The sequence below is a fragment of the Montipora capricornis genome, chromosome 12, assembly GCF_036669925.1.
Source record: "Montipora capricornis isolate CH-2021 chromosome 12, ASM3666992v2, whole genome shotgun sequence".
Classification (NCBI taxonomy): domain Eukaryota; kingdom Metazoa; phylum Cnidaria; class Anthozoa; order Scleractinia; family Acroporidae; genus Montipora; species Montipora capricornis.
In genome coordinates this window covers 28,485,021-28,502,148 of record NC_090894.1, presented here as the reverse complement: position 1 = coordinate 28,502,148, position 17,128 = coordinate 28,485,021, and the positions used below count along the sequence as shown (strand labels likewise).

The 17,128-nt window shown below is 37.6% G+C and overlaps 1 protein-coding gene across 2 annotated transcripts in view; it reads right to left on the bottom strand.

Moving 5' to 3' along the window:
* LOC138027154 (exportin-5-like) overlaps positions 1–17,128 on the bottom strand; it is a 42,635-nt gene that overhangs the window by 5,828 nt on the left and 19,679 nt on the right. For both annotated transcript variants that reach the window (XM_068874667.1, XM_068874668.1), the window contains 15 exons: positions 17,036–17,125; positions 16,391–16,494; positions 15,224–15,313; positions 14,447–14,520; positions 13,402–13,427; positions 13,158–13,220; positions 12,580–12,695; positions 11,179–11,279; positions 8,138–8,240; positions 7,534–7,670; positions 6,501–6,598; positions 3,750–3,796; positions 3,372–3,466; positions 1,345–1,419; positions 314–372 (listed from right to left, as the gene is read on the bottom strand). In XM_068874667.1, coding sequence (XP_068730768.1) covers positions 314–372; positions 1,345–1,419; positions 3,372–3,466; positions 3,750–3,796; positions 6,501–6,598; positions 7,534–7,670; positions 8,138–8,240; positions 11,179–11,279; positions 12,580–12,695; positions 13,158–13,220; positions 13,402–13,427; positions 14,447–14,520; positions 15,224–15,313; positions 16,391–16,494; positions 17,036–17,125 — 1,278 coding nt within the window. The remainder of the gene's footprint in view (positions 1–313; positions 373–1,344; positions 1,420–3,371; positions 3,467–3,749; positions 3,797–6,500; positions 6,599–7,533; positions 7,671–8,137; positions 8,241–11,178; positions 11,280–12,579; positions 12,696–13,157; positions 13,221–13,401; positions 13,428–14,446; positions 14,521–15,223; positions 15,314–16,390; positions 16,495–17,035; positions 17,126–17,128) is intronic.

Genomic DNA, 17,128 nt, shown 5'->3' with positions numbered 1-17,128 from the left:
CTGTAGGTACTAAATAACCCAGATGAGCCTTTCACTAGATGCATTTAATAGATAAGTCGAACATGTATTTGATTATTTAGTATGTCACAATGAAGACCTGCATTCACTAATAAGCAAGTAATTTCAGAAACAAATAATATAATTTTATTATTATTGTTATTATTATTATTATTATTATTATTATTATTATTATTATTATTATTATTATTATTATTATTATTATTATTATCATTTGAGCCAATGCTCTTTTTTGAATTTTGACAATAACAATATTTACTTCCCTCAACAAGTTTGGTTTGAGCTTTCACCTTACCTCTGTTCTAAGAAGAAGCATACCCAAAGACCCCAGTTTGGCATGGTAGGCATCCAGACCTATGTTCAACGGGGAAACAATTTGAATTAAAATAACCCAACATAGTTGACAATGAAACTGCAAAATGCAATGAAAATTCAATCTGAATTCATTCTGGAATCATTCTTACATAAAATTAAAATGTATAAATCACAACCAAGTATTGGTTGAATAACTGAATTTTGATAAGCTCATAGCTATAGGGAAGTAAAGAAACAAAAATGTTTCTTCAAATATTCATCAATTCTGAGATAAATCTAATATTGCCAACTCTGTTGCAAAGTGGAGGTTGGGTGCGTGAGATATCCAGGAGCTTCGATTATTGGCAGCCAGTTCCACAATGGAGACTGCTCCAATGGCAGGGAATCCTGACAACTCAGGTATGAGTTCCCACAAAGCACAGCTGAGAGGCACCTGTCACACTGATAAAAAAAAAAGCAGAAGGAAGGGAGGGGAGGGGAGGGAAGGGAAGGGAAAACAACCGCTAAAAATGATCCTCAAACCAGCTTTTCCCACTACACGACCACAATGCTGCAGTTTACACGCTACATCACACAAGCCCAGGATATCACAGAGAAAGCACTGACCCTGACCATGAATGGCACATAAGCGTTAACTGTTGTTAACTCTGTTATGTTACATATAACTGTGTTAAAATGTGCCACTGCAGTGTACAAAACTATGGGAGCTGGGTTGGAGTAATGGTGACAGCCCTCACACTCACCTAATGTGTCCCAGGTTTGGATTTCATCACATTTAGGTTGAGCTTGATCAGATTCTCAACTCTGCTGTGTGAAATTTTCAACTGTGCACTCCAGTTTTTAAATTTTGCCCCTCATCAAAAACCAGCTTTTTATTATTTTGATGTGCATTCTTGACTTGATTTGATTGGTTCGACGCTAATTGTGTTTGGCCACAATAAGCTTAATATTTATTAACAACCTCTACATGGGCTCAAAAACCCTTTAAGTCCTCTTTAAGGTGATTCTCACCTTTAAGATCATCCTCTTCAGTAACCTCCATTCCAGTTGCTGCATTGCTTTCTTTTCTTACCTCACAAGCTAAAGCTGAAAAAAGAGTACAATAATGATTATGAGAAATGCAATATCAGTTTTACGCCTTAAAACTATACTTCTCCAGCGTTCCAGTTAATATTTTCAAGTAGGAGGTCATTCATACCATTGGAGGGGTCACCCAGACGTCATGCCAGCAGTGGCCCTTTGGCTCACACGTTCACCCTGAATTATTTTGTAATGTCCTCTCCCGTTTTGAGGTCTTTTACTTTTTTAAGCTTTGGTAATACATTCAGTTCAAAGATAACAAAAACACGCTCTCGAGTAAAACTTCCTCGTTTCTTCTTTAATTTAAATAGTCTGCAAAAAAACAAACTGCAAATTGCTCTGACGGACATTTTCCGGCATGTCATGCCTGTCGTGCAAATGCACTAAGCAAACGTTTATTCCACACACTAAGGAAGGACTGAACATGTTTGCTGCTTTATAATTCCTCTTCTTTTAAGTCTACTCTGATGCCAGGTCAAATTTTTTTTGGCTTTATGTTTGCAAGAAAAAATACTGCAAAAGCTGGGAGTTAACAGTAAAAGACAAGCCAAAAGAAAGATGAACAAAAAAAAACATTAAAAATAACAATTTTTATTTAAAACTCTGAATTTCGAATTCTCAGCTAAAGACTAATGACAATCGATCGTGAAAACACCAAAATTTCTGCAGTCTCTGAAGGGCAAGGTCATGATGTTCTGTCAAAAGGAAGAAATTGATCACGAGCTAGGCAACGACAAAGGTGCACGTGATCACTTCGTGTCAACGTTCTTGTTTACATTGAATGACTACAGAAAAGAATGTTTTATCTCTTTCAGAGGAAAACAACGTACTTTTTAGGTAAGAAACTTCCGTCATTTGTCTTTTAATTTTGTTGTAATATTTAACTGAATTTTTACATTTCATCTGTCGGGTCAGGAAGCCTTCTTTGTCGGGTTATTGACCCGAGACCCGACTCTTATCTGGAACACTGTTCTCTTGCAATATGAATAATTTCTTGAATAGAAGACAGTACCAGAAAGCACAATAGATGAAAGAAATGAATATCATTTCTATTTGACGCGCAGGTTATAAACAAAATGTAGAAGCGATCCTTGCACTTAATTTTATTATCTCTATAAGAGATACCTGAAAATTTCACGCAGCTTCAAAATGCTTCAAACCCATGAACTCTGAGATGCCAGAGCAATGCTCTACCAATTGAGCTGTGAAGTCACAGTTTGGGAGCAGGTCAATTTGTTGGGCTCATTTTGTTCCCATAAAAGGACTTGAGGAATGAAAATTGACCTGCTGGACCCAACTGCATGGCTTCATTGCTCAGTTGGTATAGAGCATTGCACCAGCATCACAGACGTCATGGACTCAAAACCCTGTAGAAGCCGCTCATATTTTTCATGTGCCTGTAAGAGACAATTATTTGTTGCTTAAGTTGTCCAGTTAAGTGCAAGGACCACTTTTACATTTCATAGAAAGCATAATGTTTGGATTTTGACAACAATGTCTGTTTGCAATATTGTGTACAAGTGTGTAGCCCATAAACACTATTTCCCACTGGGCTTTCTATCTAGCCATAAAGCCAAAAAGACATCAGTTTCTTTTAGGCAGCATGATGTTATTAGCTAAAACTTGAACAATAACTTAAAGATGCATGACATATAATAATTGTAAAGTACCAATAAAACGTTTGTTTTTCATTCATTCCAAACCTACGGTATTTCCTCTTTGGACTATCTTAGAGCAGCTTTAGTTAGCAAACATCTCCAAACATCTACCCCTAACCCATTGACTCCCAGGGGTTCCCCATTGACGAGTAAAATCATCTGGCGTTAGAGTAAAATACTAAGTATGGCTGGTTTAGGCTGGTTTGGGAGTCAAAGGGTCACTTAATTTACACTTATAAAATAATGCATAATCATAACATTCAATTTAATACATCACAACTTTCAAGAGGAAATGCTTACTGAAGACTTCCAAGCAGTCTTTACTGACAATGCAGACCAGTTGATCTTCAATTATTTCTTTAGATTCCACATCTTCTGCATCTTCACCTGCCATGCTATGACAACAAGAAATAAGCTGTCAGACATTAGCAACCTTCATATTGGAGTATGAGGATGAGTTCTCCGTTATGAGCACACTCATTTAAAACTTTTTTTTTTCTTTAAAAATTAATGTAATGTTCGTCCTCAGTACATTCTCGTACTCCAATCTGAAGGTTGCTATTTGCTTTTTTTCTGTGCACCCATCACTAGCAAAGCACAAGCTCTACTGTCAGTCAATCAATATCAACTCAGACGACAAAAATAATGACCCCATTGAAACAGGGCGACCAGCATTACCTCTCAGCTTGGTGTTGCCTGACAATCTGCCATTGTTCATCTAGGTACTAAAGCAGAGATTGATCCACAATGACAAAATTTAATAATATTTTATTACTTAGTTTACAATAAAAGTAGTCAAATAATAAACCAGCAATAAGAATGCACTCTTCAGTTGAGATGAAAAAACCCCTCCCTGGTACCAAAGGAGAGTGCTTACTCGCATGAACAAGAGAACTAACTAACTACGTGTAACTGAATGGATGATATTAGGGAGCTTAAGCAACCGAGACGGCAATGAGAACGTCATCTCAAAATATAAATTCGTGTTATTGTAATCACTTCGTGACTATTTCAACCTTTTTAATATCAAATGGAGGTGGTAGTTGCTTAAAGGGGCTAGGTCACGCTATTTTAGGTAATTTTGTTTAATTTTGTTAATTATGAGCTCTAAACGTCAAATTGGCAGAGCAAGAGTCTTTCATTTGCAAAATCACGGCGACATAACAACTGAGAATGATTTTCAAGCTTTGTAAGTGACATTTTGATATAGACTGATATAAATTTGAAAAAAGGTGGGCCGACGTTTTTCAAATTTACCCAAATTCAATCCATTTCAATCCTCTCCAGTTTCGTCCATCCATGTCCCTTCTTGGCTTCCCTGTGTTTTGTTAGAGTTCTTCTATAGTTTTGAACAGTTATTTTGATATTTTAGTTAATTCTATGACCATTCGATCAGTGCTGAAAATGCCTAAAATAGCGTGACCTAGCCCATTTAAAAATGACACTGGTCAGAACGGTACTTAATTTAGGGGAGAAAATGAAAATTTAGCCTCATGTGCTGACATTCTTCATAATACCTCAAATCTGGCTATTTCACATTGCTGTTTTGCAGACGATGGCAAAGAAATAGAAAAAAGGGGAAAATGCATGTGTAGCGCATGCAAAGCTATTGTTTTTGCCCAATAGACATGCAAATTTGTGATGTTCTCATTGCCGTCACCACTGTTGTTGCTTAAAGTGCTACTATGATCAAAAAATCATTTTCTTTTTTTCCTCAAATTTTGAGCTCTGATTTTTATTCAAAGGCTGTCTATTTTGAATGTAATGTTAGGATTTCACGGTCTGCCATTATTCACGTTCAAAACTGACCGATTGGACCTCAGAGGGTTGGATCTAGGGAAAGTGATGTCATTGACTCACTAGCTTAAAATTTCAGCGTGTAAACGCAACTTATTATATATGCAAAACACGAGTTTAAAAATCTGAAAGCTGGAAACTCCCCTGCTGCATATTAATTCAGCTGCATTCACACGAGTTGCATTCTTAAACTAATGAGTCTTTGAGACGTCATTTTCTCCTCAACCCAGCTTTCTCAAGATTTTAAAGTTAGTAATGGTGGACCAACAAATAACAAAATTCCAGTTAAAATAAACTGGGGTCTTTTTAAAATCAGAACTTAAAACTTGGGTCACTTAGTGTTTAGTTAACATAGTTTTGAAATTCAAAGAAAAAGAAGAATTTTTCTTGCTTGTAGTAGCACTTTAAGCTCCCTAATTTCTTTCCTCAATGGTGACTTGGGGATACTCTGAAAAAAATGTCATCTCTTCAGTTCACCTACCAGGGTTAACAATTTCCATTGCAGCCATTCATTTCAAGAGTTTTGCAATAAAATATGAAAGAATTTTAATAGAGTACACATTTTATAAGACATTTTATAGAACTGTTTTAGGGAACTGGTCAAAACTACTGTACATGCTTAGGACCCAGTTTTTGGGGGTGAGGATGAAGAGGAAACCGTATGGTCTGTCCAAACACAAGGAGGGGATGTATAGGAGACCATGGGTTTGCACAGATAGCAGGGGTGGGTTGATCAATGCATCTGCTACACCCCTCTTCCCCACCCTCCTCCCCCTCCCAATTCTTCTGACAGAGAACACAAAGAAAATGAATTTGAAGTACAGTAAATAATTTACTAATGTGAAAGACTGATGTTAAAGAAACTGTGCAAATAAAATCTATAGTTTGGTTGGGTGTCAGCTAGTAATGTCTGGAGTGAGTTACAGATTTGGAGGAAAATAATCATATGGTATTAAGGTCGCGGAAAGTAATGTTCTTAACAGGGCAATGTTTGACATTAACATAAATTAATGTAACTTATATAATCATTATGGGAATTTTTGAACTTTGCATTAATTTCCTATATAATAAGATAGCTTCATGAAGCTGTCCCTATGTTTTTCTCCCCATCTTCAACACCCTCGTGTCTTGGAGATTACAGACAAAGTATTCTGTAAATTAAGTAACTCTCCTTGTAAGGTATAGCAAAACAGCCACATTTAACCAAGTCTATTTCTATTGTAAGTTAGAAATAAATGGCAGATACTTAGACTTAACAAGATAGTTATACACTTTGTATTGGATATCGACGTATTGGATATCAAAATAATAACAAGTGCAACACACATGTAAATGACATGCATTGCTAGACATAAGTTGATCACAAAGATCACAAAGGCTTCTTCTTAGTGTTTGTCAAGCTGGAGTATTCCCCACAACCTTCAAAACAATACTATCAAAACTTTAGCTAACTGAGTAAGGGCTGGTATATACCTCTTTTTGTCTCAGTGGCAGTCTGGGAATTTTCCTATATAAATAACTTTACATCACTAGCTAGTGAGCAGCAGGGATACATGTACATAACTCATGAACTACCAGGTAGACAATTTCAACTATATCACTTTCTTTTCTTCAAAAAAATATCAACAGTACCTGGACCATCCAAGAGAAGAATGACGACGCGACAGGAACACCAACATTCATTTGGTGACAAAGAGGGCAATGCTGGATAAATAACTTCATAAAATTACCTTCAGAAAGTCAAAGAAATTTTAATGCAAATTATATGAAACAACAACACAGCACTCACACACATATGGCTGTTTCTGTGGCATGAAGCGACCTAGAGTATTGCATCTACCCCATGGACAGGATGCTTGTCCATTGCAGGGTTACCCTGGGTACCATCTACATACCTTGGCTAGAGGCTTGGCCTCAAGCTAGGGAACCTTGGGGTAGGAGACAGGTGTGTAAACCACCACATCACAGTCATTGCACAACTTAGTGGGGTGTATCCTACTGTAACAGCATTGTCTGCTTGACATGGACAATTTGTGCTGTACAGTATCCTGTGATTTGATTAGGACTGACTAAGAGGTAGAGAAGTGAAGTATAAAAAATTATGTTACAAAAAATAAAACTACAAATAAACTATTCTTCTTTCCAGTGTTTCCAACTACAGTATAACAGTATGGCCCTTTAAATCTCAAAATTATTGATCAGTACAAGGTACATTAAGACAAATTTAGCAATCCCAAATTTCTGCAAGCTCAATCATACACCTTATTCCAAAATGGCCACTGATTTATGTGCATACAAATTGGCCCTTGTTGCTTCGTTCAAGTTAAAATATTTTTTTGAATTTTAAGCTTAAGAATGAGGCATCAAGGGTTAATTTGAATAAAAACAAAAGAATATTTAAATGGTGGCCATTTTGGAAAAAGGTGTATGTAGCCTTTCAAAAGATGTGAAGTTGGAGTTGATCTTGTTAAAACACTGAATTGCTTTTCTCAGCTGCATTCCTTTCTGAACAGCCACTGCTTTCTTTACCAAATGAGCCCTTGAATCAAAACTAATTCCAAATTTAAAAGCAAACATCAAGAAAATTAAGACTGTGGTAAACTTTAGTATTATGACATTAGATGGCCAGATCATGCGCCCTGAATTTGACCATTTTAAAGGATACGTACGACAAACCTCAATCTGTAGTTTGGCACATGGATGAGCGACTTGACGATATTATCTACCAGGAGTTGAGACAAGCCTGGAAGACTGTAGAAGTCATGAGTAAGGCAGGCACCAGCATATCCTAAGGCATGGTAACTGAATAAGAAAAAGTGAACTCTTTCAGACACAACAGCCAGTGTGACAGGTTTCTGCTATCAGCATTCACGGCTGGGTTGCAGCAATTTGCTGTTTCCAGGAAGTATAACTTCAAGGGTGCCTCATGTTAACTACAAACCCATAGTCATGTTATCAAATAATACTAATAGTACGCTGAGTGTTTTTGTATGTTAATTTATTAATATCATTATCGCTTTAAGTTTAGTTATTGTGGAGACTAAATCAAATAATCAAATCCAATAATTTTAGGAGAGGGGAAAACTGGAGTAGCCAGAGAAAAACCTCGTGCAGTAGAGAATAGATCTGACAAATTCAAACCACATGATGTGACACTGAATTCTGGAATCAAACTCACGGAGCAGGGTGGGCCCTGGGGTGAGAGTGCTTGTGTTCGATCGACAGGTCTGTAACTAAAACAATACGACAAAGATAACAATTCATCCTACCATGAATCTGCCAAATGGTACAAAAAGGTCTTTGAACTAAGAATGGGGTTAAAAGTAGTTGCATTTTCACTTCGATCTTTCACATTCACATGGCCCTGCAACACTAAATGGAAGAAAACAATGTGTTTTACTACAACTACTGCTTGTAATCTTGCAATCACATTGGCTAATTTGCTGTTGTCTGTAAGAGTCTAGACAACACTCCTCGCATCATGCTCGCGTCAATGTGTCATGCGATGTAACAGCCAATCAGAAACACTCAATGAGTTTGGGAAATAAACCAATCATTGCATAATTTCTTCGTTAGTGTCATTGTCTTGGCCATGCTCTAAACTAATCATTTTCTTTGGCATTGATTATTGAGATAAAAAAAAAATTGAATGTGGTTCAGTCACCAGTTTCTACTGCTAGTAGACGGTGCCGATATCGAAAGCGTTGCTGTTGACAATGGTAGTACACACAAGGAAAAAAGAAAATTTATCCCTGGCTGGCTAAAAACATACGGATGGCTCATGTACGATGAAGAAAAAACACTTCATGTATTGCGATGTTTGCCCAAAGTTCAATAAGAAGAATGCGCTCAACATGAATTAAGCCAACTTCTTAAGCCTCAGAGTCAACTTTGTAAACGAAAGGGTATTGACTTCAAAGTTGAATCTGTATTTATTATACTGAATGTCTGAAATGTGTAAGTGATCTTAAAAGCCGCACAACTTGTTCGATTTCAGCGGCTTCCAGCGGCGACACGGGTTTTCCTTCGATAAGGAAAAAAAACCATGTTTGTGAAATGTCGAATTTGAACTTCAACCGACAGGCTTTGCGTGCCGTAGAACAATTTTCATACACGAAAATCCAGCCAAAGCTGAAATTCATCCAATCAGATCCCTGTGATAAGCAATGCGAATTTCCATAACAAAAACAAACAGTCGAAAAGCCTGTCGGTTGATGGGCCTTTAAACTATGCCATTGTGCAGGGCTAGTACCTGAAATCTGTCCAATCCAGGATTCGAAGCTCCAAGGATAAGCAGCCGGATTTTCATGTGTCGGCCGTCGTTTGCTGCTCTCTGATTGGCTGACAAGAAACAATCATCCAATCAGAGAGGAGCAAATGGCGGCTGGCATACGAATCCTTGGAGCTTCGAATGCTGGATTTTTCGATATTATTTGAGGTCTTGCGCTTTGAGTTTTGGATGGATTTTAGATGTAATGGTATGATAGGAAACCTCTGGGTTTCAGCTTGTGTGGTGCGTGATTTGAAACCAGCGCGATGGGCATTTGTTGGTGAAAATTGGCTTGATGATGGAGCGTTCCGAAATCGAGCTTTCCACCCTTGTCTTTCTACCGGTACGCTCAGGTGAACGTCGAACAAACCCTTCAAAGCATTCCTAGTTTTCAGCCACAATGGGCAAAAACTAAGAGCAACTACAGAATACAGGGCGAGATTCGAATCCAAAATAAGAGCAGGCTCATTTAGTTCGGCAATCAATGAAAGAACAAGCAATAACAATATCAGTCTGTAATGTTGAGCCACTTGGACATTAAGATTTAAGACGACTGCCGAGCAAACCAGTCACCTCAACAAATTCACCTTAGATTTTGTATCAAACCACTCGTGCCTGGAGCTTCGCGCATCGCGCATATCCCATGTAACTTGAATTTGGCGAAGATCGATCAGATTGCCGCGAAAAACAAGAAAAGAAAAAACAAAGAAACAGCTCTGTGCAAATAAAAAAAAAAAAAAGTTCACAGGGCGTCGCGAACCACCAACTTGTACCTGCATTCATCTCACGCTCATCTCGCATCATTCGATTGAACTACCGATGCAAGCAGTACTTCAGAATGTTCTGTTAAACAATTAAGACTGAGTGTCGCTTTGCCGATAGTGTTTTTGCATAGCTTATTTCTCAAAAATAAAGCTTAAATCGGTTAAAAAAAATACCATGGTAATGTTCTTATAAGGTGAGCCACTTGGACGTTAAGATTTAAGACGACTGCCGAGCAAACAAGCCACCTCAACAAATTCAACTTTAAGCCACTCGTGCCTGGAGCTTAGTGCATAGCGCATATCTCATGTAACTTGAAGTTCACAAAGATCGATGAGATCACCACGAAAAACAAGGAAAGAAAAAAAAAAAAAAAGCTCTGTGCGAATGAAGAAAAAGTTCCCCTAGCGCGTCGAACCATCGCCTTGTGAATTCGTTTACCTTTTGCTTTATTTGATTGCGCTACCGATGTAGTGACTTTACGCGGCTATGTACCGGTATATATCGAACAATGAACGGTAAGTGTCGCTTCGCTGATTCCATTGTTTTCAAACGCGAAGCCGATAGTGTTTTTGCATAGCTTATTTCTCAAAAATAAAGCTCACATTGGTAAAAAAAATACCAGGGCAATGTTCTTAAGTTCATTTCCAGTCAACTTGCAAAATTTGGGCTAGTTTTGAGTAAAACTGAAAATCGACCGAAATTGTCACTTACTAGGTTTTTGCATCCAGCCCTTCAATTATTAATGCTTTGGCAAGGTGTCAATAATACCCACGCCGGTATGGACCACCGGATGAGGGGCCTCGGCACTTAGCCTGTATTGCAAGGCGGGCATAGTTGCTAGCATAATGTCCTGGGGCCAAGCTAACCCAGTCCAGTGATATAACACTAATTATACCCCTTCCCTAACGGGGCTTCAGCACAGGGCTGAAGGGGTTGCCACAGGCAGCAATTCCCCACCCATATTTTACTAAAGAGAACTATTAACCAGGTTACAATAAGCTTGTAAGGAAAAAAAAATACAAATGAGCTAGAAAGCAAAACGGGGGAGAGAGGAAGGGGGGGTTGGGAGGGATTAAATTGCTGAACGAAAAAACAGAATAAGTTGAGCCTTTGGAAAATATATGTGAAACCGAGCAGGCTCACATGGTGGGACGAATCAAAGAGCCAAACAAGGTAGTCACCTGATGGGAACTCATGCTCTCCTCCCAGGCTCTTCCCAGTATTTGCTTAAAGGCTTTAACATCTATTTTATTCTAAAATATAATTTAATTTTACCATAGATTGCACTTTTGTCCAGTTCATGCATGCTTAGTGCGGCTGGATATTCACCAAACATCAAAGCCTTGACAGCAGGATCATACAAACGGTTCACACATCTGCAAAAAAAACCAAATACCTATGTAAGAGTTTGGCCCCAGTTTTTCAAAGGCTAGATAACTTTGTGGTTGTTGTTTGTTCGTGGGTTTCAATGATGACCGATGTCACTGCATTCACTGGTTGTGTGTGTCTGTGACTGATTGGAACAAATATCTGTGCATGAGACAATCGATCACAAATTTGGCATTAATGATCGACGGCTTGTTTGGGTGGAAGACTGCAATGACCTTTTCAGACCTCTGTGCTTCTGTAATCATAATTAAATATGTAACAGTATGTGGTATACCATGATCAAAAAATCAAATCTTTTTCTTTTTCATTGGATTTCAAAACACTAAGTGACCCAAGTCTTAAGCCTTAATTTAAAAAAGACACTTGTTTATTTCAAGGACTGAACTCGACTTTCAAATTGAACTTGCCAAAGACCTTGTAGGGGGTTTAAGCAATCAAAGAAACGCAGCTTCTGGTCAGGTCAGGTAGAAGGTGGTCACTGATTGACTTACGCCCTTTGGAAAAGGACAGTGCATGTATGCAGTGCCTGAAGCAAAAGCAGACAACCTTTTGCAGAATGGCCTGCCAGCAATGCGATGAGTGCCCTTGTTTGGCACGTTTCCAAATCACATTGATGACCTAAGCTAATGTGTCACAACAGTGTTAAAATCAAACCAAGGAATGAACATTAAACCTCTATTTGATATGAAAAATCTTGACTCCACTTGCTTAAAATTTATTTAATTGTATTCAGGATAATTTATTACGTTAAACATTTCAAGTTCTGTTTGGCATTTCCTCGACAAAATAAGGTTTTTGGCTTTCATATTTCCACTTCAAGGCAAATACAAGTATAAATAAATTGTGCAATTTTCATATTCTAAAATCTTTAACTTGCTCTAATTCATCTTACGGTCACCATATGGCACGTTTCCTGTGGTGTTTCAAGGATTAAAGATCAAGTCCCAGTTGTTCGAAAGGTGGATAGCGTTATCCGTCAGAGAAATCACTATCTACTGTATACCGCAATTGGTTTCATTATGACTTATCCACTGGATAGTGATTAATCCGGCAGATAGCACCATCCATTGTTTGAACAACTGTGGCCAGAAGCATTGAGTGAAAGCATTAGCTGGACAATCAAAGAATAAAAAACAGTGACAACAAAAATAATACCCTGTAATAATCAATAACTATTATAAAAATAACTGTGGTAAACTAGAGGTCAACAATGCTATGCTAAGCCACTCTGCTCCTGAACAGCAGACAGACAAACACACATTGGTACGAAAATCACAGATCACTTACTTTGCAAGCTGGATAAGATTGCCGAGTAATGGCAATACATAGGGTGCACATGGATTGCGCACATAAGGAGTGCCATCAGGCATCGACCCAATGGACAGCCCTGTGTTGGTCGCCGTCTGCACAGAAACAAGTAAACTGGCTTACAACTGACTATCATCAACAAATTGTAGAATGTCAGAGAGTAATAAGTAATCAATCAATAGCTCTATGCAATAATCAAATAACAGGTCCGTAAGTACATGGAAGACAATTTGCACATAATTGTTTAAGAAATGTACTTTTCGTTTTAATTGATAGTCATTTCAAAATTTGTTACAAAACAATATTATTACCAGTTCCAGTTAGCAAGTTTCATCCACCAGGAATCCTAATATTTTTCCAAATAAATTACATTCACTTTGTATTCAGCCAAAACAAACTAAATTAACCCATGAATTGAAAATTTATTAGTCCCGTAAAAGAACAGTACTACTTGCATATGACTGTGCAGTCTTCTACAAGGACTTTGAGAAACATTCAAGTATATGAAGTGAAAAGTGCTATACTTTTTAGTAAGCAATAAGGCCTGTTATACACACCTCAAAGGTAATCAACACACAGCTTCGAACAATAGCCATTATTGTGATGACGCCTAAAATTACCTGTAAAAAAATAATGAAACAATAACTTGGAATAAAACAAATCTACCATTAATAGAACTAGGCACAAAAAAATGCACATAGCAAATAACTTGAAAAACAATGCAGGGAGAAGAGAGCTTTCACAAAATAAAAATCACCCTGATACACTGTAGTAAGAAAACCCTTAAAGTTTGTAACTTACTTCAAACCTCCTTTTCTTCAACTCCTCTGAAAATTCAACAATAAATGAAATTATACAACGTTTGATAGTTTGATAGTACATGTAGTTCCAGGCCTATAGATCTGGAGTAAGGCTGCCTAGAGACTTTGTTTTAAGGTCACCAGCAGCCTCACTGCCAATCAAAGGCTAGGTCGCAGAGCAGGAAACTGTAAAATAACCAGACTGTACTAGCGACAGATAAGATCACTTGAATGATTAATGAATTCAGTTGAAATACTACTTGAGATACATGTACGTCATGGTGAGGTGCTTTCCATATAGCCAGAACATTTGGAAATTTGGGACTACCTTTCAAGGTAGTCCAGTAACACAGGTCTGACAAAAACATCTGACCAACTCGGTGTTCCCATTGTCTAACCCTCACATAATGATCATTTGAATCTACCGTACAACCTAAAAGTATTGACTTCTTTTTCCATGTCACCTCCTTGAGACCTTTGCTCAGTAAAATGAGCAGCAGGGCGGTTTTTTGCTGAGCTAAAAATATGGTCAAGGTCAACAGTTGCCATGGGAAAGCGCACCTCACTAAAATCTCGGTAATTGTCTGAATGGGGTTTACAAAGTACAGTGCTGCTCAAAGATCAATGAACTCCATAATAATTATATATACGTGAGTACAGTACCATAGACCGTATGATGCCTATACACATGTCAACATACACGTATGTCCTTCTTGTACACGTACAGGTACAGTTACACCTGTAAAAGTACTCATTCATTTGACCTGGATTACCGCAAGTACAGTATAATTATCGTCAGGAACTAAACTTAAAACATGCCATAATGTACTCCACAAAGTACAGTACCTTCAACTTTACTTTCTACAGAAAAAAACAGATTGGTACCCTTTAATTCCCAATTTTGAAATCTTGACAACTTTCCCAGTCCTCTTAGAACAAGCATAAACAACTTTGCTTATCTCTAGTATAAAGTAGCCAATCACTAAAGAGCCTAAGGAAGCCATTATTTAGTACACAAATGTACCACAACATAATTTTATGCATACCATTTTGAAAATAAAGAGCTGGGTCTTGGTCCAATCCCAAGAATGCAACCAAATTTTGTGGAGATGAGACAGCACTATTAGAAACAAAAAATTAGCAACATTAATTGTTAATTAAAAGAGATTCCCATGTTCATTAAAATTTCTTATTACAAGGTATACTACCCATAAAATACCTAAAAATTATGACTTCAATTATCAATGTTGATACTGGAAAAATAATTATAGCCTGTAAAATTAATTAAAAGTACTGTAAAATAATTGATCTGTGCAACCCAAGTACATGAAAGGTTTATTTTTTACCAAAGTCAACCTAATCTTCCTGAAAACTTAGTTCTGACAAAAAAAGTAGTTGCAGGTGGCTTCGAATGTCAGCATTTTATTAAAGTAACAATAATATATATAAAAACACTTGGCTGTAATTCACGTTCACGCTGCCACTCCTAATAGTGCCAATTTCCAAAAACCAGCATGCAGTGGCTGAAAGAGGGGCCTTGATTTCACAGAAACATTATACTATTTTTGTTGGACTTTGTTAAGTTGTCTCACTTGCAATATTATCAATATCATTGGCATTATTGCCGAAACTAGATTATTTTATTTTAACATCGGCAGACCACCTGGGAGCAACATGTACCACGTACCTTTCAGCTTGGTGATTGCCTGAATCAGCTGAAGGCACATAATTATTATTAATATTATAAACAGAGAAACAGAAAATAGGTTTATGGTTGCACCAATGTCATCATTGGCCACCTATATCTTGCCAGAAAAACCTACCTTTGCATTTTTTCACTCAACCATATTTCCCTGATGGGATCTGTAAGTTCACGAAGGAATGCACTTTGTTTCTCTGTACTAAGCTTGTTGCTGAACAAAATAAATAAATACAGGAAACAGCTTTTCACCAAAGTTGACACAAAAAGTTACAGCTACAATATTGTAGATCGAACACCAAGAAATTTAGCTTTGTACAGCATTAGACTACAATGCTTGGAGTTACTACATTCAAACACCAGGGGAACCAAGCGTAAGGGAACCGAGTCAGGAGAGAGTCCCCCAAGTTATGGCTAGCTTTGTTTAATCCAGTTGTGCAACAGCCCTCACTGATTAGTGCATTGTCCATAATTGTACCTGAGAGTGTTGCAAAATGACCCAAAAAAGCCAAATTCTGGGGGAGGTGTGAGGATATCAAGTCGATGTTCTCAAAACCGGCCGGTCAATGGCTCAAGGAGCCACCTCCCCAGAAAGTTTGACCATCTCCTTCCAGTCAAAAAATGTCTTATTTTATTACGACGAGGTGAGAAAGAAAAAAAAACAGACAACACAATTTTATTTCTAAAGTAAAGTCACTGGAGGTGATAATTATAAAGGCTTGAAAAAAAGCTTGTTTGATGTACAAATTTGCGTCCGTAATATTTTTTTGCATTGTGCGTGTGAAAAGTTTATTTTACTAACATTCCAGTATTTCTTATCAGACACCATGCAAGTGTGAAATTCCATATGTGCAATTTCGTCACTTTAAATCCCCCAGATTGCACCAAGTTGCATCTGTGAGTGTCTAAATTTAAAAAATTTCCAAAGGGAACATGCCTAGCTTGCGCCCTTTGGGCACTCGCTTGGTTGCCTTTGGCACCAAAACCGTAACCACTTTCCTTATAACCTGCTCCCCAAAAACATTTTGAGAAGGCTGCAAGTACAGTTGTAATAGACATCCTTTTCTCCTAGGCATGACTGCAACTTGGTGCACCTTTCGCCGTATACTTTGCAATCTTTGCATTGTTGCTGCCTGTACTTTTATATTTCCTTCAAATAATTTCCAGAATGACACACAACAGGTCCCAAATCATTGTGCCTAGTTTTATTAGGATAAAAAAGGCAATAACGTCCATGTACATTTATTATTAGATTACAGGCCCAAACAAGGTTAAGGTGAAAATGCAATACCTGGCAGTAACTAAAGCTTCTGTCAAAGTCAATCTGTCTTTGATAGAAACAAGCTCTCCCACAAACAAAGCCTGCACATGCTCTTTTAAGGCATCAAAAATGGGCTAAAAAGGAAACAAAGATGGTCGTTATTGCCAATGCCACTACTATTATTTCACAATAATTAACACATCGACTCCAAGGAGTACAATGTAATATAATTTAGTCTGTCTAACACAAGACAATTTTACTCGTCAATGGTGGTCAATCAGTGGCGCGGTTCAGGAGTCAATGGGTTAATGATATTTAAAATTTAAAACAAGTAGTGAAAAGTATACTTTAGATACAAAGTTTTTTTAATAATCATACCTTGGTAATTGTGAAGAGGAGCTGCCCAAAAAACCTGTCGGTCAACAGTCAGCCAACAGATGGCCAACAGTCATCCAACAGACGGCCGACAGATGGCCGACAGTCGGCCGACAGGTTTTTTGGGGAGTTCTTCTTCACAATTACCAAGGTATGATTATTAAAAAAACTTTGTACCCATACCCATACCTTAACAATAGTACTCAAAAATAAAAACAAAAACTTTGGTCAGTTATTATCATTAATTATTTTTCACTTCTTAAGCATTTCACAGATTGAATCCTATTACAAGAAATTTACCACAAGTAGTTGCCCAAACTCTTTGCAAACTCTAGACACTGCACCACTTGCATGACGTCGAGCATGAAGAACGTCAGCACTCCATGGACCCTT